Source organism: Bombus vosnesenskii, unplaced genomic scaffold (assembly GCF_011952255.1).
Source record: "Bombus vosnesenskii isolate JDL3184/JDL3185 unplaced genomic scaffold, Bvos_JDL3184-5_v1.1 scf7180000013266, whole genome shotgun sequence".
Classification (NCBI taxonomy): Eukaryota; Metazoa; Arthropoda; class Insecta; order Hymenoptera; family Apidae; genus Bombus; species Bombus vosnesenskii.
The window spans coordinates 4170019-4196142 of record NW_022882926.1 but is presented as its reverse complement, the minus strand read 5'-3'; the positions used below and the strand labels follow the sequence as shown (position 1 = coordinate 4196142).

General features: G+C 41.2%; 1 protein-coding gene across 1 annotated transcript; it reads right to left on the bottom strand.

The window, feature by feature from the left end:
- Window positions 1-790: 790 nt before the first annotated feature.
- On the bottom strand, window positions 791-12548 carry LOC117243619. The gene is made up of 6 exons (XM_033511261.1): window positions 12499-12548; window positions 12256-12424; window positions 3731-3779; window positions 3286-3392; window positions 1613-1955; window positions 791-1189 (listed from the first exon to the last, which is right to left on the bottom strand). The coding sequence occupies exons 1-6, from the start codon at window positions 12546-12548 to the stop codon at window positions 948-950; spliced, it is 960 nt and encodes a 319-aa protein (XP_033367152.1). The 3' UTR covers window positions 791-947.
- Window positions 12549-26124: the final 13576 nt, after the last annotated feature.

Here is a 26124-nt window from a genome sequence, read left to right as displayed (position 1 = left end):
CGTGTGACGATGTTCGATCACCGGCAGCGACCCATCGGATGATCGCGCAACGACGATACCGTGGGTAATTAGTAGCTGCCTAGTTCCGCAAGAAACAACCACGTTACCGAATCATTCAACTTATCCCGCAATCCATATGACTGTTTGTGCGGTTGTTAACGCAACTCTAACGTCATCCGGGCGATTACGCGCGAAGATTTCATTCTTTCGCGTCTTCGACTTGACTCGACGTCTGTGCCAAATATTTCACTGGTCGCAAAAGTTCGGAGTTAATTCGATCGTTAGCGATTTAACGATGTAACATAGTCGCAAGAGAAGGTGACATAGCGCGGCACCGGCCTCTTACCAGCTCTTATCAACTCGCCGGCCTGTTCGCTGTTCTTTTTGTTTCCACTCTCCTCTGCCTCTATCGGCATGCATTCGAGGCATTGTTAGCGCGCGGACGAGCCTTCCTTTTATCTTCTCTGCTGTTATTCGCTCAGGCCGTTCTACCACCCTCGCCCTATTTCGCTCCTTTTCTCCTTTTGTCTTTATCCACTCGCGATAACGACGTTCCGTTGGTATCAAATTGATCAGACGAGACGCGCCTTAACGACGTGCCGCGTATGACTGTGCACGGGTGTAGCCGAGTTGCGCTTCATCGACGATCGACCTCTTTACGCTTTATCCATTTGACATCTTGTATTTTATGTCAGGATAAATGATGCCTGATGGAGCATACCGTGGCGCGCGGATTAAACGCAAAGAGAATTGGTTTCAGAACGTTCCACTCTGATACGATGGTGTTTTATTAAAATGAATGTTCTATATTTACAACATAAACGTTCTCCACGGCAATCTTCAGGATGATAAGCAACGATGAAAGCCTTTGGTACAGTGAAAACATGAAACAACGAAGCGTAACGAACAGGTACAAAACGATAAACGATCGATCGATCACGAAACGATCAATATCCTTCGTTTGTGGTGTACGAGGCGACGTAATCTTGGATGTCTTGTTCCTGTTGCGCCGCAGTTTGGTGATCGTGAACTGGAAGCTGGCCTTGACCGACGTAGATATCAGCCGAGTGGTCGTTCTTGCCGGAAGTGTGCACCACGGCATGAAATCCATCCTTGTCGGCGCGGTAGCTGACCACTCGAATGCTACCACCTGGTTCCTTCACGCTGTACTGGCCGGACACGCTGCTTCCTGCGGAAAGGAACGGCCGCGGATGAACGGAAGCCGCGAAACCAATTGTTGAACTTGTAACGAAACGTAATTGAATGCCAGAGAAATTTCGCCTGAAATAACTCTATTAGCATAACAACGTCGAGGAATAACTCGACCGCGCGGTACAGTAGAGGTCGCGAGCCAAACCGCGCGGAGCCTGTCCTCCTTACTTATTTATCCGGTATTCGTATCCTTCCCACATATTCACGACGCGTGTACGAGAAAATTACTCTCGCGATCAAATTACCTCCGCTTCTATTAATCGTGTTTGAGTTTTCGTGTCAAAATTCGCATGAACAAACTCGCTCACGAAGGAGACAAAAAAAGGAATATTGAATCTCGAACGGTTGCTTCTCTCTCTCTCTCTCTCCCTCTCTCTCCCTCTCTCTCTCTCTCTCTCACCATCTCGCGTTTCTTTCTGAGCATGGAAATCGCCAGTCTGATGATCCTCGACGCCGTACGAGAACTCGTACTTCGGATGCGCGACATAGTCAAACTCGTAACCGTGTTCCTGCTGCTCTTGTCCGTGCAAATTGTTCGAGCTGTCCTCGTGATTCTCCGCGTACGGTACTTTCACCTCAAACACTGGCCCCTCGACGGGCCCGTGAAACTGCAGGTACGAGTTGGCCAGTGAACTGTGCTGCACTGGATCCTGTTGTCCGTGTAAAGCCTCCGCTTCCAGGGATATCACGCCGGCTCGTGATCGATGGCCGAGCGCCAACGTGATGGTCAAGGCGATACTGACCTGTGGCACAAAAAGTCAGCTTCGAAAGTACCTTGTAACCTGACGTTTTTCTTCGATCGGATCTGGTACATCAGTCGCTGGAAGATTTACGCCTGATCGACGTGGGAAAAGGTGACGTTTAACGGGTTGATTTTTCAGCGACCACGGGATTTGGTACGTGATTCTGCCATCGATCTCTTATTTTTTTACAATTTTCGTATGACTATTCACGTGTCACAGATTGAACTAATTTGAAGATATCGATCGCGTTGCAAATGAAAAACGAGTCGCTATAGCATATCACGGACAACGAATTTAAATCGTACGATTGCGAGGTATTCGATATTGCCAGGAACGAGGTACGATTCGATTCCTTAATTGTGAATTGTGTATAGAATCGTGTCAAAGCGGGTTGCACCGTGATGAAAGCAATCGAATACATGCTGCACTTATAACGATCAATTGAATCTCAGAGACAGATGCACAAAGAGAGCGAAAAAGAGAGGAGAAACGAAAACGTCGATCTGAGACGTCCCATTTTCAATTACTACGTCGATTGTCAGCGCACAAACGTTGACTATCGCGTCGAAAACAGTCTCGACTCGTCGATTATACACAAGCCAATAAAAGTTTCGCGTTTCATCGTGGATTGAAATTCGATTCTCTTTGTTTCGTTTGTACGCGTTTCGCTTCGTTTGCTCGTTTATCATGACAAATAAAATTACCGAATACCCTTCGCCGCAAAATATCGATAAGATTATCGAACAAACGGGGGTAAAAATGACGCAAATCGACGCGATTTAATATAATTTTTAGCATGGTTACTCGCGGCTTTCAATTACACCTCATTCGTAATGTTGTAACAAGTGTTGAAGCTTGTCAAACACGAGCGAGCAGCATCACGGTATAAAGAATGCCAGTTGGTTTTAATTACTCGACACAACCCCGGAATAATAAGCAGTCCAGTCCGGTATCCCATATGCGACAGGATTATGCGACACGATTATACGACTCTCGAAATCATGATACCGTGTTCTGTAATATCTTCGCTTGTCTCGCACGATGCTTTTTCTTATCGAGAAATATGCTCATCTATGTATATATGATCTAAGTATATTTTTATAAAGTAATGAGACGAATCGAAACGATTTCTAAGAAGGTCGTCTTCCCTCGCGCTCTGTTTTCTCAAATTTTCCTTTGCACGTACTTTCGAAAATAAATTCCGACTAGAACTCTCTCGCTCTCCCTCTCGCTCCGGTATTTTTCTTGTTTCTGATCGTTTGCTCCTGCTTGATTTCTCGTGTCCCGCTTTTCTCCGATTCACGATTCGATTTCTTCGTCGATACCGTACCTTGATCCTCGTGTCTCCCTCGTATCTCATGGTATATAAAGCGGTCAAGTGAGAACTGCAACTTTCCAACGTGTTTTCTAGCCTTTTATACCATGGCAATGCACATTCTGTTTATACACGACGCTCGTAAACAGATGTGAATCTGCCAGTTACGTTGGACATTGCGTGCGTGTGCGATACGTGCGTACACGTTGGTGAATTTCGCTCGAACATGGTCAGTCTGGCCCTCTCTTCGTCTCCGCTTCGCGACCTTTCACGTACGAAACCGCTGTAACGGAACTGTTTGTCACCAGCTTCTGACGACTTCGCTGATTCTATACTCCAAGATAGGAACGACGTTTCTCTTTTCTATTGAATCGGTATTAGAAACTTCATCGGACGATCGTAAGGATCGTCCGGTCATACAACCGATTAATCTTGCTCTAATTGGCACAACCGATCTTACCTTCCTGTGAGTAGCAATTTCGTTCTAATAACGCTTCGACTTCAGTAATCTGTAACCAGTTATGAATAGATTCGCGTTTAATATTATCGATCAATCCTGGTTACGGTGGCTTCCTTACATTTTCGAAGACGCCACTGAACGGCTTCCTTTTCGTCAGCACGAAGCCTGGCGTCGCGTCGCTGGACGACACTAGGGTCGAATAATCCGCTTATTCCGTTCGAGCCAGGATTTATTTGGATTCTTAACCCCCTGGGAGATTCGGTGCTTGGATTGAATCGCGTCGGATCTACTTTAAATGCCTCGATCTCCGACAGTTTTTCCTCCCTACTTGAGAAGCTGGTTGTCTCGTTCGTTTAATAGCGCAGTTTAATTCCTTTATTGGGCTGTTTGTTCCAGCTCCAAATACCTTCGCGGGCTCGAACAACGAGCTTGCGTCTCTCAAACTGCCATTGCGCTAATCTTGCGAATCCGCTGCTTTCGAATTATTTAACAAACGCTTCGACGATTTACCCGACCTATACTTCGAAACGAGATCACCGGTGCTAATCAGCGTCAGTTTGATCATCGACTTCGATTATTCGTAGTCAAGCGCAACGAGTGGCAACGTATCAAACGGAAGTATAATTCGGCGGAGCTTCTTCGTGCGACGTGTTTGAAGTCAAACATCAAAAGCCTTGATTTTCTAGATTCGCTGCATCTAACAGGTAGACCGGAAAACATGGACAAACGTAAAAGAAGCGAGACGCGAGTGTAAAGGATATACACGTATTCGTCCATGGATGTTTACAGAAGCTACTTTGAAGCAATGAGAAAATAAGAAAATGTCAACGTCATCGAAAAGGGAACGGTTGATCAGAAAAATAACAAGTTCTACTCCAAGACCTCCATGTTCCGTGCTGCCAGCGTTTGGTCTTTTACACTTGAACGATTGAATTTCTTCCTTCCCGTCCTAGTTCTGCCGTTTTCAATTTACAAATTGAAAATCCTCTATTATGTTTATGCGCGTCGATTAATGTTCGTGACGCTACTGCTTTATTCGAAAGGTATCGGGACACGAGTCGAGTACCACTGTCGTTTGCCAGTAACCACAGTTTGTCGATGTCTCATTGCGATTTACGTTTGGCCGTCTCTTTGACGAATCGTGTGTGTAGCCTCGACGAGACAAGCTACAGAGAGCCGTCAGTGGAATTGCGATTTCGTTGGAAATCGGAAAAGCAACATGCTATGCTATGTTCGAGCGTGGTTCGGTTCTCATGGACGTTCTTCAAAGGTTGAGTCACTGAACGGAAGATCAGAGTAAGAATTTCGTCTTTGTTACTTCGCAAGATGATGTTGCGTTTATCAGAACTACTCAAGTTGATTTCAAGTTATTCCACACAACAAAGTATACCGATCGATGCCAGATAGTTGACGTACAGACTGTATGACCGTTCAGGTAAAGTTAATAAAAGATTCTGCTTTCACGAAACGAAGCCAACCGGAAGTTGGCTAGCATTCCAAAGAAATCTTTTCTCTCCACGCTTTTCTCGTTGCCGGTAAAAATTACTGAATACTTTTACGCATAAACCATCGGTTTTACGAGCAAAAAGTATTTTTCTCATCTAACGTCGGCAACATAAATGGTAATATTTTACAAACGAGTACGCTTCAAATAAGAACCGACGGTATAACGATAACGTACAAAGCGATAACGTGCTTGTTGTTCGTTATTGTCGACTGCTAATTAATTCGCTTTGTAAGCAGTTCGGTCAGCGCGGATTTAAAAACATTATAAGCATCGGATAAAACACGTTCAAGCGCAATAATGTCCCCATGGCAAATATAAATACATTCAATTATAGCGGCATATATAGGTGGTCGGTGTCGGCGTCTTTGCGTCAAACGATCATTTGTTCTACGCAAACACCGTGTATTATTCGTATTTGCTCTATGCGTTGTTATTCCTTGCGATTCGATATAGGATCGTTTCATCTGCCGAAGACCAATTACAACACGTATCTTAACTTGAAATTAATCCTTTGCCCGTAACAATTATATTCCCGCAGTCCGATACAAGTGCCACTATCGACGCTAATTGAAGTGCTTCTGCGTGCTTCATCCGAAAAACAAAGACAAGAAAACAAGACCAAACTTCCTGCTTCAAAGAAAAATCCCTCTTTGACATAGATACGGGGATTCTCTTGCTCGGGCCGTCTCGTCTCGGGAACAAAATCTTTGACGCGAAATTGCTGGGTGAACGTACGATGGCGATGAACAATGCATCGTTGCAGCAAAGATGGGTAGCTTCGTATCATTGACGCATATTTTTTTCTTACTCTGTTCCTCGGAAAAAAAAAAAGAAGAGGATGAAGTTTGGCCAAGCGAAACGAATAGGTTTGGCGTACGAAGGGTACGGATAAACGAAAACGTTTGTATCCAACCATTTCGATGGTTTTCAGAGTGGAAGGATAATAAATGCTTTTATTTCTTGTGGAAACGCGGAAAAACGGACTAATGTATATCAGCCACGTTGCCGCTATACGTATATCTTAAAAGCAGGGTCTTTTTATCTGATCCATTCTAGAGGATAATATGGTATGCGAATGAAGGTAAAAGGATCATAACCGTGATAAAATTTAGAATACGATCAAATAAATGTGGTTAAATGGAAAAACGGTGTTTCAATATTTCCTCGTTCTTTTGTCGAAAGGAGAAAATTTTATTGTAATCGTTCTTCCGATGCAATAAATACACCATTTATTTATTTCAAATTCTTTCGACCGTGTCGCAGACTGTAGATTAATCTTTTAATCAGAAGAACCGAGTTTCATTCCCCGCGAGGATTTTCCACGAAATTTCGTGAAAATTTTAGTAACGCACGGAGCATCTTGGGTGGATCGCTCCGAGAACAGATCCTTAAATTTTGTACGAATATATGTTCCTTCTTTATTAAAAGTTCCTACGGAATATATATGGTGGGTTAAAATCCACGAGGTTAAAAGCAAGTTAGAACAACGACGATGTTAGTGCTACGATTTAAATAATTCGCGAGATTATGTACACACGAGTTCGACTAGTAAAATTGTAATAGTTTGGGTATCCGTACGATATAAATTGCACGTCGGAATAAATGTCAAAGAGAAAGTATTGGCTAAAATATTTTCGTTCGAATGGTTCGATGAATGGATAGAGTTCTGAAATCGAGAGGAATCCTAAGACTCTAACCCTTCGTGGACGAATGAACAGCGTAATTGACAGGGCGCCTAGGACGTGAAAGAGAAACGATGACTAGGCGGATTCCTTCGAAGCCACTTCTTCTGCTTTCATACTCCGGAAAGCTTCGGTAAAGCGCATTGAGTGCAAATTGCGGCAGACATCCGATCTAGGTCAAGCCGATGCGCGAGACAACTGGTACCGTCGGCTGTTTCACGATTAAATGAATGCACCAAGTTCGAGAGGAACAGATTCCCTCGTTGCGGCGGGGTCCGGTGACAGCGTACCGTTCTATTGCCTCGAGCTTCTTCATCGACTTCATATTGCATCCATGCTTGAATTCTTTCTCACGATATATGAAATCCGAAACAATAAAACACATATCATCGACTTTATTATTATCAATTTTATTCTTTATCGGACTTGCTGTATTATTTATTTCTACGCGCATGGTGCGTATTTTTTAATTCTTCGATCGATTCCGTTGAAGCGTTACGTATGTATAATTGATAAAATCCAATTTAGGAGCGACGATTGTATAAGATTTCATAGTTGTTAGAAGTCAGAAAAGTAAAACGGAACAGAGGCGGAACAACGTTAAAGGGCCAGGCTGTCGGCTGACTCAATTAAAATTCTTAGTAAAATTTCTCATTTAGCCGGAGCGCTTGGTTCTCGCGACCGGCTATCCGCGAAGTCGTACGACAAACGGAATTTTACCGACTCATTTTTTCTGGGAAACAGTTAGCCAAGGAAGGTTAAAACGGGTAGTGATAAGGAAACGCAATTCCAACCATTCTTTTCGCGTTATTGCGGTTGTGTCAAGCGTTTCCAGAGCGTGACTCGCCAAGCACAGCAAGGCAATGAAACGTTAAAAATGCGGGCTATTAAGGGCCAATGTGCCAGGATACCGTTTCATTTGCATCCACGCTACCGTCTTTCTATTATTAAAATACGGAAGTGGTCGGTGTCTGCCAACGATTCCTCCTTATTCCCTTTTCCGTAGATACGGTTGAAGGCAATTACGCGTTGAGAATACCGAACTGGTACTATGCATTTCCGATGCATTTTCGATGTATTTTCGATGCATTTCCGACGATTGTCTTTCGAAATATATCACTTGCAGCCAACGCAGCCAACAAACAACCAAAAACTCGATACAAAAACACAACCGATGCTTGCGAGGGTATACGATATAAAAACGTCCAGGTTCTAACAACGTTACTAAGCGTACAGTTAATCAATCTTCATTTTCTGCTACCTAATTACCGCTACATCGTATAAAAAGATAAATTAAGCATTGTTCTTATCTATAGCACGAGTAAAAGAAATTTTATTTATATGAAAGAGTCGCGATCCAGTTAATAAATTCCCAATGCTTATAAAAATCATTTGCAAACATTTTCATTGATAGATCGAAGTTTATGCAAGTGGATTACAAGATTACGCGTTCTATCGTTTTATTAGTTAAATACAGTGAAATCGGTTTTATTTAAATAACCGCTAAAATTCACGGAAGAGAAATATATGATAGTTCGTGGAACGTCCACCGTTGGTTTCCGTTGATTTCTGATAGCACGAGTGATAACGCGCGATTCAGAAGCATCGGTGGAGGCACGGCGACTCGGTGCAAATGTGACATGTCACGATCAGAGATTAACGCGTTAACAAGTTGTCAAGGGAGAACGTGTATAGGTAGATGTCGCGTCAACGCGTAAATCAAAGTTCAAGATACCAATTTACTTGCACTTATCACGGTTGCGCAGCCAAGCGCGACACTTTCTCTTACTCCTAGCTGCGATCTTAAACCTGTTGATCGAGTACAATCGAGTTCCTCGTCAGCGGACAATGTCGTTCACACGTTTCGTGGCGAGGTGCACACGTTACCGAACACACGTATGTCAATTTGCTGGCGCCTAACTAATCCTCGAACCATGCTACCAGCTGGACAACACATGTGACGTGGATTGGCCATTATGCGTTCATCGAGAGTAACAAGTTTTCAGGACGAGTCGTTAACGACGCGAATAGCGCTTGCTCTTCGATCTCTTATCTCGTACAGATTTTGACAGAATGACGCAATGACAAGATTGCATTTTTTTTCTAACACGATAAACCGTCTATTTCTTCTCTGATTAAACTACCGTCTTAATTGGATTTGTTTTCGCTATCAGAAAATTATAATTTTTTGCTTATTCCATAGCAAAACCAATGTCTATCAATGGTGAGCGAAAGATTCTCGATTTCACGTTTAATTAAATGGAAACGCCCGCGAGGAAGTCGTTAGATATCGCTGATTTGCAATTAGAAGGATGCTTTGTCGATAGTAGATTGCAATCCGGCTTCTATTCTCGAGATATCGATAGATTTTCTTACCAGAGTCGCTCCTTGGGCGTTGATTAAACGTGAAACGCGGCGGTTTCTTTCGTTTCACGTCTACGTCGTATTAATTTGGCGAGTAACAGTCGTTTAAACTGTCGCGGGTTTGTCAATGTCGGACGGTGAAATATATCGACAAAGTGCGACCAAAGTGCGACATATCTCAGAGTTTTAATGCATTCGAGCGACTCGCGTTATTAGTGGCTCGTCCACAGCGGTTGCGGTAATCCTACTAGCAGCAGTAAGCACTATGTTGGAGTCAGGGATCAAAGCCTTTGTAATTCTATAGGACGCAACGTGAAAGCACTTCGAACGTGTCACCCGTGAATGTGTATTTCGTGTACACAGCGAGTTTCTATCGAAATCCCTCTAGGGTTACCAAAACAGTATCAATAAATGTTTGATTTAATTATATACTCGAACTAATCCACCATCGAATTTTCTAACAATACAGAAAATTAAAAGTGAGAAATTCACTCGGCCGTTTCTCTTTCTAACGAATAACGTGTTTGTGAAACGTAAACGTTTTATCTTACGAATAGTTTTCCTTCTTACACACGTATCTATCTACACACATAATAATTAAGTGGAGTATTTAACCGCATCGCCTGTTGAGGTGTAACGTTTACCAAGTATTTCGTAAATCGTTGCCACGATTACGATGCCGAAGACTATAACTAGGATTAATTTTCACGGTGTTATTAGCGTCGACGATCTCGTTTAAATCCGAGCACGATATCGACAACAGTTTGAGGGTATAACCCCAAAGCAATTCTCTTAAGGATCTTCCAAATAACAATGCTCTTTGTATACTCACAGATTAATATTGCGGGGCAATATCGATCAAAGGGTACCTTCGAGCAACTATTTTCATCTCTGTCGTGCATATATGTCTGGCAGTGTGGATTAAACGGTAAAGCACTGGTTATAAATGAATCATGACGTACCTACACGCAAACCGTGGAAATTATGACCAAGCGAATATATAGAAGCACGAATTATAGGCAAGTTGTAATATTAGTTCCTCGTGTTATCAGCCCTCTTATGCGCCGAAACCGCGTGATGTATCGCCCAAAGGGTTCCTGCAGAGTTTCCCGTTTAATTAAACTTCTGATTGGTGACGATCCAGCGAACGCAACGTAATGACCAGAAGCAATCAGCAGCTGCCTGAAGGGGCTGCGCACTTTTCGAAAGCCCAAGCAGACGGAAAGCTAAGCGAAAGGTCAGTCCTCGTAGAGATCGAGCCATTCTGATTAAATCTTAAGAGCTTTCCTGTTTGCTTTTCCACCATTCAATTACATCTACCACTAAAATTATTTTTTCTCTTAACCGTCTCCTTTTAATAAAGTGACTTTTCCCATAAATGTTTAGCCCCTCGAACGTATTTTCCACTAATTTGTGTCTCTATATGCAAAGTATATTTATCTGCCTTCGTAAACATCGTAATCGAGAATATTTGAACGCGAGTACAAAGGAGTTATCGATTCATATATCATTGCGTTAAACCCTTAATTAGCGATTATCGTTGGCCGGTAACGACAATCAGGTGGGCAAAAAGTAATCAATTTGCGATCACATCGCAGCTGGATCGCGTAGAACCCGGCCATGAACCGATATGAGCAGAAATTCAAAGTCTAATTAAACTTCAGATAGGTTCAGCCAACTCGATACGATATAATAGAGATCGAGAGATGCTGGAATATCGATAGAAGATCATTAATCTATTATGGTACTCGGGTAGTCAAAACCCATCCTGAAAGAAAGAATTTTTGTATATAATTAAACTTATCGCGAATTCGTGTGAAATCCGCTCAAATATTGTACTCAGTTTATCGTTGAATAAATATAGCATGGAATAATGCGAAACGGTCTCTGCTCTGGACCGTAACAAAAAAGAAGAGCATTAACAACGATATCGGTTGGATTTTAATTATCGCGGAATATGTTTGCTACTCTTCTCCGCGAAATCGATTATTCGAAGCCGACGTTTTAATTAATCAACGCGTTGGTTAATGCACCGATGCAGCTGCATTTCGGCTTCGTTATTCGTTGACTGTTCTTATCGCACAAATGAGAAAGTAATAGGCGGACTTATCGATTTGTTTCGATCAACTACAAATTTCGTTCCGCTATACAAGACAAAATAAGGGTTGTCAGGACGAACATAGAAAAAACGCCTTCTCTTCGTTTCACTTTTTCTTCGCGTAACGTCACAACCTTGGGGATTTTTAGACGATCTGTCTATGGTACGGATGTTCCGATCAATCACCCAAGTCTGACTGATATTGCACGAAGCACGGCAGGCGTTGGCATCAATCTTTGATTATCCAACCTTCGATGTTTCTATAGTCTTGTTTCTCGACTATCTCCGTAATAACAATATAAAATTAGACGTTACATTTTTTGATAATTCCAAAGAAAATAATTATAACGAATATTTCTCAACTTTGACCATACGTTATTTCTGTTCGTGTACGTATCTACAACATGATACGAAGTAAAATATCTTGACGCTGAATTTATAGAGGTTATTAAGTCCATACTGCATACCTCTACACCAAAACGAATGCTTTTTGTCAAATCGGCATTCGTAAGCAAGAGGTAAAATATGACAAAATTCATATCCACACCGAGTAAACTAGTCTTGTTTCTTTATTTTGCGTAACATACAGCTCTCTCTTTAATGAAAGTTTCCGTAAAATTGTCACAGAAATCATTCGTATACTATTACGTTAACGCTGTGCGACACACTTGTAAACAGCACATACCACGTGGATTTTAAAAGTATACTTTGCAAATTTTATGTTTACAGCAAGTTACTTCCTTTAATTAATTACTCGCTATTCCCCGCGGGGGTCCGTTATGATCGCTGATTAGCCGTAAATATGAAGATTATGTAACGTATTGTGAAACAAGTTGTAACGTGTATTGTAGTTGCTCCATTAATTGCGACCAACCAACCCATGATGATGGTCAGCGTAATCATGATTTAACTCATGGTGATGATAATGGTGGCCACTTGCGAAACCAGGATAACCTTTACCGTAATTACTATCGCTTTGACTATAGCCATAGTGATAATACGGTCCGTTGTCACCAACTCCTTCGTTATGGTCATGGTCAAGACTGTGTTATGTTATTGCATATACTCGTTGTCTTTGCACCAACTGCTACAAACGCTATGGTTACGCTCGTCATACTTTTTTCCATTGTTTCTTATACTGGTATGTACTATATTTACTATAACCATAATGATACTGATAATATTTATAATTTTTTTCTTTTTTCATTGTCTATAATCCGAATATCTTCCTTCCTATCCATATCTTGATTCCTGTTGTTCCATTTATTATTATTATTATTATTCTCGGCTATAGTTCAATAATACAATTATTATTGTTACATTCACTGTTAGGCATTAAATGTGCCTGACGCAAAAAGAAATTAAAAGAATACAGAGAGAAGGGGAATTAAAAATACTTACACATCTACGTAACGTAACTTGAAGGCTTATGCTTAAAAGGATTTGGAGAATCAAATAGAAGTAGAACAAAATATCGCAATGCTACACGAATTAGCTAGTTTCATAATTCTATCCATGAAATGTTTATGGCTAGTTTTAAAAACTGACGTATCAAACGGAAATCTTTCTCTGATATATCTTGAAGGTATATAAACTCCAATTACACTAAGCAGATCGGAACAATTCGCTTGATCGCTTAATAATCCCATAGAAGCAGGATAGATCGAATATCTTCCTACGACTTTCCAGTGTTTTCGTTCCAAGTTGTTCTAATCGGATTATAGTTATGATCGTAATATAACATACTCAAACCCAATTTATTAGCTGTGAATCTTAGAAATTTACGTTATCCACTTTCTAGTAATCATTTATTCTTGTTAAATATAGGAGATCACAGTACCGAAGCATACTCTAAGTGTGATCTAACTAATCAGTAGATTGTTTTAATAGTTTCGCTGTTAGAGAAACCTTTTGAGTACCGTTTAATAAAGTAAAGAGATTTTAAAACTGTGTTGGTGACATAAATTGATAATTGTATTAAAAGTCGCTTACGTAAAATAATAGTATAAAAACCTGATAACCGGACGGAATAACTCTAGAAGTGGTTACATGTTATACTAATGAAATTTCCCTCAACAGCTTTCAATGTATCAAGTAAATTAAAAATTTTTCGAAACTTATATTTTTATTGCCTTTACTTAATTATTAATGTTCATGCATATATTACTTTGTTATACTTATAGTCTCTCCATACAAGATCCTTGATAAGATCGTCTTTAATTTCGTATCTAGATGAATATCCCTTATTAAGTTTGTAACCTTCGCTATCGTCGTTAACCTTATCTCCTCAAACTGTTCCCATTATTTTATCTCTCCTAGAGTTCTCAGTTGGATCGAATGTAAATTCACTGTTCGATATAATACGATTATGGTCCGTAATAATCAATTCGAAATATATCCATCGATATAATTAAATATATAATTAAATATAACCATCGATATTTTGGACAATCGTACGTACATTATTACATTCTTCTCATAATATGACTCGTTCGATAGATTTCACTCGAATGATTCTTTATAGAAGAAATGTTCGCCGAGATAATTATGCGAAGGAAATTAAGGTTGATAACCATTTCAATATTCTAGTCGTAATTTCATCAACGGACGAAAGATTGTATATTTGATTATGTAGAGTATAATTCGGCATAATACATTATCAGGACACAGTTGCGCGTAAATGAAATAATAGAAAGAATCGTTTATGCTTAAAATTATTCGGTTTTTTGGGTTACAATCTAAACTTTTGCAATCGAATCGATATTAACAACATTTAGAAGATAATTACTCTGGACTCTAACCGAATATAACACAAAATTTTTACGTTGTTGTCTCCGTCATTTTTCAAATTATATCCTTTGCACTGCACACGCGACCATGAAACATTATCATAAATTGAGCGCATACTAGAACTACAGCGTTTATTACTTTCTTATTCGGTCTATCGGAAAGAAAAATTTACGAGTTCGTTGCATTTTCTTGTTGGCTAGGTTTCGAACACGTGAACACTTGGTCCAATTTCGCTCGTATAGTATAAAAAACTTCTTTTATTCCGTTATACCAATCTTTTCCTTTCCTTAATTATTCTGTCATTTCTGCGTGAAACTTTCGTCAAAGATGCATGGCTTGTGATATCTTGCCAAAGGCAACAGGCAAGTTTCCATGAAGCTTGGTCTTGGCCAAAGGAAACGCACCGAACTTTCTTAATCTTACCGATGGTAAACGTCTCTCGGTTACTCTCTGACAACGCGACGCGAAGAAAAGTGGAAAACGGTCGTGCGAGTCAGCCATGGAATTTTTACCAAGGAAACGAAGTTATCTCGTTGGGTGAAACTTCCGGATAACCTTTCAAGATTTCGTGAAATTATAGCGGCATTCGTTTTCCCCTTGTCCTTGTTTCTTCGTCTGAATAGGGAGATCTAGGAAACTTTCGGATGACCGAAAGGGGACGCGTTATATCGCTGGACACAATGAGCGCTCTGAAATTCCAGTATTTTCAAAGAGGAGAGCAGCACGAATGTTTCCTGGGGTAAAAGCATTCGGGGAAATTTACTTTCGACAAGATCGACGTGTCCCGTGACGCTAATAAAATCGAGCAAAAAGCTCGACTCTCCACGTTGCTAGCTCGATTGACTCGCGCGTGTTTAGTAATTCCGCCGGACAGCAACTTGCTGTAATTAGCCGTCTAGCGAAACAGAATTCTAGAACTAGCCAGATCGTCAAGTGGATCTCACAGGATTACTAATTTGTCACGATGATGTATTGTGATGGCGTAATTAGAAGTTGTCGCCTCATGAATTACAACAGCGTACGAGCAATTCTTGGCTTACCGCGCAATCCGCACACTCTTGTACATTCCTGAGAATGTGACACAATTGGACTATTACGACCATTCATTATAACGTAATTGTATTCAGCTTAATTTCGTGTTACGTTTTCACAGTCGGAAACAATAGCGTCCCCTGATGTTACTGCATTGTCATTACTGCGAAACGCAACCTTACAGGATCTACCTGTGCACCCAGAGATCAACTACTGTATTATTAAACGATTTTAAGAGCGTAATTCGCTTAACCTTGGATGGTTTTCTCCGCCATATATTTCGATATTTGTCGTCTATCACGTAATAACAAACTAAATAAAATTATATTTTTTATTTTATATTAGATTATTCGATGATTCGTTTATCGTGTCTGTACCTGAACACGTATGACAAAAGAAGACATCATTCTTACGATCGATGCTAATGTGTGTAGATATTTTTCCAAGGAAAAACTGAGTTACCCTCCTTTCAAAAGGCTTTACCGATGACAGGCTAACTATAATCTCAGACCTTTGCGATCTATAAATCACTAGTACGACAGGAAGTTGAACAAAATTAAAGACGCGAAGTTTAGTGTCAACGGCGGGGAATATTTAATTATATATTCTTCAGGAACAGTCGTTTTCCTGTATTATTTACGAGCTCAAGTTTACGATTCCCGTAAGTTCAAGTTGGTCGTGCTAATCCGCGTACGGTTCCGGAGTTTTCATCGATCAGTCGTAAGACTCGAAACTCATTAAGATCGAATCTAATTATCGGTTAATGCACGTCTGGAAATTCGTAAGTTTCAGGTAAGTCGACGTTTCCTGCACCGCGCGCATTATTGAAGGATTACCTTCGCTCCATAGACTATAAAATGACGAATGTAGAAAAGAGATAACGAGTTGATAGTTTCTTTGAACAATAGGAGCGAACAGGTCCCAGGCAAGAAACGATTATCGACCTTTAAAATCTTATCGATTCTTCTAGTCATTAATGGGAGCAATCGTTAACGAATCGTTTAGTTTTAACGACCCTTTAATTGTTTCTAGCTACGAGGTTAGCAATGCCAGCCTGGCCAGTATCTGCAACGAAATTAGATCGGTGAAAATTGAGTCGGCACGTCTGGAAGAAACGGTCGTCGCTCGCTTTAAACTCTTCTCTAATCTTGTTTCGCCCGGACGTCGATCGAGCGAACAGCGTCGATTCGCGCAAAAAACCGACTTTCGATCACCGATGTCTGATCACGTTTTAATCGTGAGGTTAGACTAAGGCGATAGAACCAGTTCATTTATAACGCCAACAAATTGACGATCAGAACTCTCTTTAGATTAATTTCCTTCAAGATGAAATCTGCTAGGATGAAAGTTTCTCAGTGACACCATTGTCACTGTTGTTGGTCGTGTTATCGCTTGATGTTCTAATAAAGGGCACAGCTGGGGTTGATCTAATTGTTGTCATACAGCAGCGTGCCAACGTTCGCAAAATAACAGCGTTGTAAATCTTCTTTACGGTTCGTTTTACGAAGGTGTTGGGTCAAGTGTCTTCCGTATCGTGGGAAATTCATAGGGAAGGTCGAGAAATTGCTTCGGTTTCGTACGAACGCAAGGCCAACATCCCTACCTAATAAAACCAAAACTACCGTCGGATTATTCTACAAATAAATAACAAGCGAAATTCACACGTTTCTCTTTTTCTTATTATTTTCATGTTACGACCAGCGTAATATTATATGTTACGTACGGTTGCTCGGTTATTATATGTCAAAGCTCTGTACAGACGAACGATTCTTCATAGTGTTTCCGCGATGATACGCAACGTCACCAAATAGAGGGGAAACACAACTCTGTTATTGCAAACTATAAGAAACTATACGTATCTCTGCAAGGATAATAGAGACATTCTGCTATAAGGATAGAAGTTACACAGGGATCTGTATGTTGGTATTCAAACGATGACAGATAAAGCTAAAGTCAAAGTTCTTAACATAGCGTGACAAAGTGCGCGACAAAACTCGTTCGTCAGTATGAAGCTTAAATTACAATAAATTTTTCTCTATTCTTAAACTATTCTTATACAGCCATGGCCACTCTGTTCACGGACCTATCTATGCAATGAGTTTCTAGGTTTGCGACATCAACGTTTGCGTGCATAAACAAGCTACATTGTCACTTTACACTCGGTCGTGTATTTGTCACGAGCGTATCGTTACGTCCACTCTTAAATATGCGCGGACTCCTTCTGATTCATTATTCATTCTGCCGCCGCGATGCCGTTTTTATCGCGATTGGCTATTACAAGCTATATTCGATATCGATCGCCGGTACACCGACTTCTCCGCGACTTATTTCTGGACTAGAATCAAACGTAAGTAGGCAAAAGAGAGAGAGAGAGAGAAAGAGAGAGAGAAAATGCAGAAAACAGAGGAAAGGGTAGCTGTGATATATGAATTGTATAAAATGAATCGCATGTGGAAATTTTAGGTCGGAATGCTAATTTTTCTACGCGATCCTTTATTCTACCCAGTTAAATTATCGCATCCCTTGTCCAAGCACGAGCAACGAAAATAAAGCTCGCTAACTGTCCATTTATCTGGTCAGAGCGACCCTATTGAAATATTCATGTGAATCGAGGCTGCTTCCAACAATAAACTCGCGCGATGCGTCCCGGCAGGTAGTCTCACCGAATGCACGGCCAATCGATTACGTGCGGGGTAAAAGGCATCGTCACGCCAGCGTTGTGCGACGTCCCGACAAAATACGACGGGATATTAAGGATTCCTACCTTCGTTACTCGTTCCGTCGTTAGATCGCTAGAGCACGTAGCTTCAACTGTCGCGTTGCAAATCGTCGACTTACACGGATTCCAAGCAAATCGAGTTCTATCGTCGCCATTGCATTTGTCAGACGTGAAGAACAGAAGGAAAAATAAAAGCGCGATAAGTAAAATCGCGAATAAACGGAGATTCCATGTTGCTTGGAAATAAAGCGTCTCTTAATCTCTGTCACGACGACGTGGAGAGAGCACGCACGAAAGAATATCGCTAGATGAACTTTATTTCCACGTGAGAAGTGGATGATTTAGTGGAAACGGGCCGCGAAATAACCATCGCGTAGGTAGGTATAGTCGTGCTAATGATGCACCGCATCAGAAACGCGCTTGCTAAACAATCGTGTTCCGCGGTTGTAATTCTGTTTGTAATCGCGCTGATTCAGAAACAGTGCCAAAATGTTTCGGCGGTATTGTAGAGACAATGGGCGAATAGCTTTGATTACGTTACACGAGCTCGTTGCTCTTCGTTAACCATGGGAAATGAAGCTTGCTTGGAAAAATGGTGCAAGGATTTTTCTCTTACGCTTGCTTCTCCTTCGAACATCCACGAAAGCATTCGCCTGAATATTACGATTAATTTTAATAACTGCCCTCCTCCTTTTAGAGTTGATACATCCTAATAAGCACGATTTTGCTTTCACAGAAGAAGCTTATTCTTTTTTATGTTCATTTCCTCAGTAATATCCAACTGGTGTTCGTCGAACGGAAATTTTCTCGATTGGCTCCTCCGTAATTCGCATCTATACGACGTCGAATCGATTAGGATACGCGAGCGTCGGCGTTCCTTTCTTTCGTTTATCTGAGTTTACCAGATTAAAGTGCAAAAGGAGGACAGCCACGGAAGATTGGATTCAAAGCGCGCCAACCGATACACTAGTGTGCGATCAAAACGAACCGGCTTATCGTGTGAGAGTCCTATCGACGCGAATCGATTCTTCTCGCGTTATCTTTGTTGCGGGGAAATCCCTTTCTCCGACGCGAAACGACTGACCGAAGAAATTTCCTAGCGATCGTACTCGCTTTCATACCGCTCTAGTCTCGTTTCGCGAGCAGCTTCTGCCGGCTAATTGCGCATTATTTTCCAACACCACCGCGAATTCTTAACAACGAAACAACGGTGTCTTATCCCGTTGCAATAAAATCTGAGACTAGTTTATCTCGAACATTTTCTACTTTGCAAACACGCATGCTTCTTTCCTACACGGGATATGTTGGATTTAGTTCCCTCAAGCTCGAACGATCTTTTTATCCTTTACAATTTTCTGCGTCAGCTTTCAGCTTGGCTTTCTATAAGACACCGAGTTTTAAACTAGCTCCGAGTTTTTACCATCTTTCCGACAAAACAAAGAAACCTTCGCAAGATTTCTTCGCACGTTTCTCTCATTTAACGTAGCAGAAATTTAAGGCTGAGTAAAAAGGTGGCCTGAAAATTGCATAACACGGCGGAAAATGAGAATCGACGGAACCGGTTTTCAACGTCGGTGCAACTCGGTGAATATTAACGCCGGATGTTGTACGGTTTGTTTTAACCTTCCGCGTGTAGGCGAGAACGACGAGATCCGAGTGGGTACGTGTCTTCTCGTTACGATTCTTGGCGGCGTCGAATAGGAAGGGAAAAGGATGACCCACGCAATTTTGTGGAATCTTTTCTCCCTCTTTCCTTGATCCTCTTTTCCCCTTCCTTTGATTCGTACCTTGACGGAATTCTTAAAAAGCTCGGCTTGCTAGATTCGCGCACTGATTCGAGTACCGTGACCTTTTACGTGCCGAATCTGGGAAGGTTTAACCCTGGAACCAGGAACTCCATTATCTTCCTACATTCATATTTATTCTTGATCACAACGAATGTTATCGGATTTCCTTGTTTCTTCAAGATGCTGTGCGTTCGCTGTGTATTTATTATCAGTTGATTTGGGGTATAGGGTTCTTCGATATATGTTTCGTTGTCCAATATCTAGAGGTGCTCGAAAGAACAGAAAGCTCTAGGTTACGGCGCAGTCTGATCACGTAAAGTAAAAAACAGAAGGATTTTGCTGGACCAGTATTTTACAGTAAAGCTCTTCCCAATGGACACGGATGATGTTTGCAACGAGCATGGATGGTCGAACGGCGCGTTGTAGCTGCAACTTCGGAAACACAGTGGTCTGCCAGGGCGTAGCTACCTTCCAAGTACTTCTATGAACGTACGATACAGACCAAAAGCCTTGTCTCTCGTTCTGACCGTGTTCCTGGGACACAGGACAGGAGCTCTAAAGCTCTCTACACTTGGCAAACCGACCATGTACAGCGCGTGTGAATGCTCGCGAAGCGAACATACGCGTCGAGGATACGCTTGTCTCCATTTGTTCCATTGTTGTATTTGCACAACTGTGTTTGTCATTCCCATCCTGATTCGTAGCTTAACTACGCGATTACCTCCACTTAATACGATTTCATCGCGGATCTGTTTTGCTTATTCGACACTCGCGAAAAGATCGCTCGATTCCCTCGACAGCGAAATTCCTACGAGTTTGCTTCTTGTTTACTCGCTGGAAAAGGGATATGGTAAAGAAAACTGTATTTCTTATTTCTATGAAACGAGCGTTTCAGAAATTTTGCGACGACCTAGTATCGTTTCGATTTTATTCGTGAGAATACCGAATCCGTTCTTTCGCGTCGCGGCTTCATTTTTTAGGGCAAACAGTTTCTTGATCCGATAGTTTTTTTCCTGACAGTAAAAAAGATGGAAATACAAAGGTACGCGAGATAAATGCACCAGCCTGTTCACACACACTTTGTCAACAAGTTTGCACCAAGAAATATACTTCAACGAAGTTCGAGGCTAACAGGCTTTCATCGAGTAATATATTGATTCTCGCGACAAGAGATATCCCATTCTATTCGATTTCAAAGGTTTATAGTTCGAACTTGGACCATGGGCTCGTTAAATTGTAATTAAATCGATAGTTCTCTCGATATAGAAATCGTTTAACTGAAAAGACTGTATCATAATTGACTCTCGTCGAGTTTACCTCGATAATGAGAACCGCGTTTGTTGTAGGTACATGCACGCGTCAAACTACTCTATTCCCAATTAATTTAGCTGATTTATCGATCGATCGATTTACGGCAAAATTCTAATACGAATTTACTCTCCTATGACACACCTGCGCAGCCACTTGCATATTAATCCACTCGTGATGCCTGGACCAACGTAAATATCACGATCTGCATGAACGGAAAATGGCTCTTTCATCGAAATTCAATTTGGATGGAACGATCTCTATCGTATATTGATCAATCTAAAACTCACCTAATTATTTTACAGTTGACGACGTCCACTTTCAAGAAACTCCTCTCTAAGCTCGGATTTCTCTGTAAAATAGGACACACGGTCAGCAGGATGCACATTCAATGGACCTCGAGTTTCGATGCATTTCAGAGTCCTTTCATCTCAATATTCAGAACAATGCATTCCCTTGCTATCGATACCAATATGTCCACCTGTGTTACGTCAACGTAAAAATTTCGTTCTTTTTTTTATATAGAAGAAACGTAACAAAAACCAATCACACATTTTCAAATCAAATTTTGATGGAACATCAACGCAAATACACCAAGTGGTTCAGTCATGGCAACTTAACATTTACCAGGAACACAGTCCTCGATAGCAGACCCTCGTTCGAAAGCTTTTACAGTATTTTTCAACTGGGCCTGTTACACGAAATTCATATTATCGTACTATAAAGAAGAAAAAAGACTAGTCGAGAACTAATAGACTGGCATCGTGAATGGCTGTCATTAAGAACGGTTGACAAAAGCATCGCGCAGAACGATATCTACGAGAACGCGACGAGAGCATTGGACTCGAAGCCTTTTAAGGAAACTTTTCGTTATCCAGTTTCAGCGCGAGCTCGTGATAACGACGAGGATGCATCATGAGTTCAACTTTTAGTCGGCTTTTTATCGGTCCTTCCTCTTTCTCCCTACGCGAGCACGCAATCCCTCGGTTTATCCTAGAACCCTCGTACAACCAGCTTTCGCAGAAGTCGTTTTTATACGTTGTCCCCTTGGACAAGCTGTTAATTTACCGCGTATCCACGATGCAGTCAGAGTTGCACGTTTTTCCGCCCCGACCTGGCACTGGCAAATCTCCGCGTAGTATGCGCGCGCTTTCTCTTCTTCTCACGAACATCGTACATCAAATTGTGCAATTACGAGGTTTTAAGGTGCGAATATTCGCATGATCCTGTTCCCTCGATTTTTGACCAAAATCTCTGGCCCTTCTCTCGATCTTTCCTCGCAAGTACCATAATTTCAATTGAATTTATCCTGCTGACGAAAAACCTATGCGCATTGTTTGAATCTGTTACGTGAACTAGTGAATATTCCTCGAGATAAATTCATGAATACATAGTCGATCCTTTTAACCTGCTTGAAACGCTTGTCAGTCGCAGCCACAACATCCATGATGGCTTTGCATAGAAACCAGACGATTTGTGGACGTTTTTCGTTGGCTAATCGCACGGGTAACAACTTTGCCGACAAGTTTGTCGCGAGTTATGGCTGTGACACACATCACGTAAGTTTCTACAGTTTTTATCGCGATGCTGCTGGACCGAGGATTAGCGGCTGTTCGTGGTGAAAACGGTTAATTTCCAGAACCCTGTCTCTAAAGGGATATTTGTTGTCTAGCAGGAAGCCATAATGAAACTGGCATATCGGGACAAGCCCCCTCTGCGTCGACACGTATCTTCTCTTCTATTCGGTCTATTCGGACCGACCATTTCTGTTTGTCGCTTTTTGTATTTTTCCCAGGTAATATTCATCGTCCCTTCGTGAAATATGCCAACTCGAAATTCTTTGAATCGTCCGTGTTTTCATATCTGACTGGAAAGCACGCGTTCTCGTAACGTTATATGACTATGGTCAAATGGAAACGCAGGCTACGTTAGTACACGTAACGAATATCAGCGTTCCAATCTCGCTACTAACTAATAAAACGTTTCACTTCTTTTACATCTTGTTATTTCGTACATTATCGTATACTCGCAATATGATTTAATGTCACGGAAACCTGTCGTATCTAGCGTGCAGAATGACATCGCTGTCTTATACGTATCTGTCGATTGTGAATTATTCGTAACCCGCGTTTAGACAAGTTGTAGCCATTTCCGTTCCTTTCATGGAGCGATTCGATCAAACGGCAATAAAAATATATCGAAATTAATCGAATTTAAATGCTTCCGAAGCAAAGCGTACATTTTCAAATGCCGAAACGGCAAATAAATTATCGAACGACATTCACGGTGATATTGGTCTGCAAATAAAACAAGATTCGCCTAGTGCGGTTTGCTTTCGTGGGTCGAAGATACTTTCCCTCGTCCATGTAACCGCACCACAGCTATTTCGCGATTGAAATCGAACGAAACGAGAGAAACGAGCCATCCTTCTCCCGCAGTGCGACGTTCGCATCGCGTTTCTGACGCTTCCAGACTTTTCAACTCATAAAATGACTACAGAATTTTCTTCTGCAAGACCTTCGCAAAGCGTAATGTTTCAATCTATCCGAATGAAACTGAAACGCTGATCAATAAAAAACTTGAACAATGTGTGAACTAACCGAACACGGTCGAACTTAAATCTAAACCCCGACCGAAATTTAATCGAAGCCGAATAAGGCTCGAAGAATATATGTTCGCAAAGCTTCTTCTTTAGGATACATACGCTTGAATCGATCTTCTCAGAGATGGGTTTCTGCTGGAATGAAGGTGATGCGCGTGTATGTAGAATTTACATATTTAAATAATATGAATATTAAGGCAAGTGAAGCGACGTGTAGAAGCTTAGCGATGCAAAACGGAGACAAATGAAAGAAACGAGTCCTATGCATCTGAATAACGTTTGGAACTGTTGCTTTTATATCTTTTATTTAACAGTGATTGAGTCAATCGATTAAGGGAATGCTACGTTTCCTCCTTCGCTACAGAATCTCGTAGTAAATTCGTATCGAAGGGTATATTTGTTATAAATTAACACTAAGCTTCTAACTACGTATGAATTCATAGTAAGGTGGAACGAGTAAGACCCCTTCAAAGGCAAAGTAATGTAAGTAAATAACTTTTTAAATAGTTCTGCGCTGAATAGAATTCAGTATAGAAATAATACTGTATTTCTATAACTTGAAATCTGGAAACAGCGGACGTATAACAGTTGATTGTCTTTGGACGAAAGCGTTTGGTCCTGTCTCTTTCTTCTGTATGTCACCGTTTGCTCAAAGAAAGCTAGTCCTTCGTTGTTTGTACAGCATTCGAGGGAAATGCCATTGTTACGTTTATAAACAAGGTAAATGTTTGCAATTGCTTCGCGTATATTTTGAGAAATCACTACAGGAATATACTGTGTACTTTAAAATTTGTTTTTTTTTTTTGTAGTCTATGCTAATTATTCGTTTCGTGGAGACGACCGGCAAACGATACCGTTGCTCAATCTAAGAATCGTCTAATGGTTTTTTCTTAATACGAAAGGAACCTTATTTTCAGCATCTTCTAAAACGTAGCGTAATCGGGTGTTCTAATTATCGGAAAAATAGCGCGTCTCAAAGCGACTAAACGAGAGCAGAGAGTTATTCTTGCCACAACGATATGGAATATGTAATAATCGAACCGCATCGTGGAATCGATGCTGGAAAGTCGAACGAGTCTTCTTATTTTTCGTCGACGTAGTCACTCCGCTGGTATGTTACCAGAAGATTTGCTTACATTGGTTTTGCATTACCTGTCTCCTGTAGCTCGTAAAGGTAAGATATAGAGTCGAAATCCGGATTATCAACACAGTATTCAGCCATTGTGTATATTTAATAAAAACACTTTGCAGAATTTATTTTTCATAAGCTTTATAGTATTCCGTGACAGTCTGTTTGCAAATGTCATTTTGATTAACAATTTATACTAAACGAGCAAATACTCGAACAAAGAATGTTGTTTCATTGTTGATCAAAAATTGAAGCCGGGATACACAAATACGACTTGGTTGTTACGTCAGGTGAAATCCATACTTTCTCGGCAAATGGAGAGAATATTCCGCATGAATCATTCGAGCATCGCATCGACTTTCGATTCTTGCAAGTCGTGCAACTTCCCCCGCCGCAGGGTTAATCCGGATTCTCGGAGAGTCGGAAGCGTTATTCAACTTCTCGTTATGTTGCTTTCGCGGAGAAACCATTGATTCGTTAATTAATGCTCCGTTTCAGCTACTTTCATAGCGAATTTTTGCGTGTGAATAACGTCCACTCGAACAATCCGTCTATGCACCTTATCAATCCGATTAATCGAATTGGTCGTTTCTCTGTCGAGTAGAACACTCGAGGATTGTAACGCTGCGATTGTAATTCAAATGAATTTCTTACAGAGAAGAAATGAGGGATAGTGCCGTTACGCGAGTCTTAGTAAGCGCGTAATCTTTGTCGAACAGCGGTTTCAGCGGTTCTAAAAGTAGCCTAGCCATAGTAAAGCCGATACCGACTAAAGCCGGATTCGAGCTTAACCGCGTGGCTCCGCTCAGATAAAGTTTTCGTTACGGTTCGTGAGTTCATGCTAGAAGTCGATTTTTCGTTCGCGTTTTCGACTACGTGATCTCCACTCGCTTTTTCTCGTTCTCTTCCTTGTTGGCTGGCTTCGTAACCTCTCGAAAACGGAGGAGATGCAACGCGACGCAATACTACCTTATAAGTATGCTCATGAATAATGCAGAAACGCAAACAAAAGTGGGGGTAGAGCTACCGTCTTGCTATATAATACTTGTGTATTTTACAAACACCGTCACCGACAATAGCACCGACACCACCACCGACATCGCCACCGACAACCACCACCGACACCACCAACGATACCACCACTGACGCCAACGTTTCTAACTATCCTCGACAAACCCCTTGGCCTCGTCGTTATCGTTTTACATATGCACGTCTACGTGCGAACGCATTCCACGTCCGTTTCTATGTGCACTGGCTGATTCATACTTGCGATACGTCTAATATTTATTAACGAGTATGCTTCCGAATGAACAAGCTGTTTCATATTCCGCTTTAACGAACCTTCTACCACGGAGTAGTTGCACGATTTACGATAT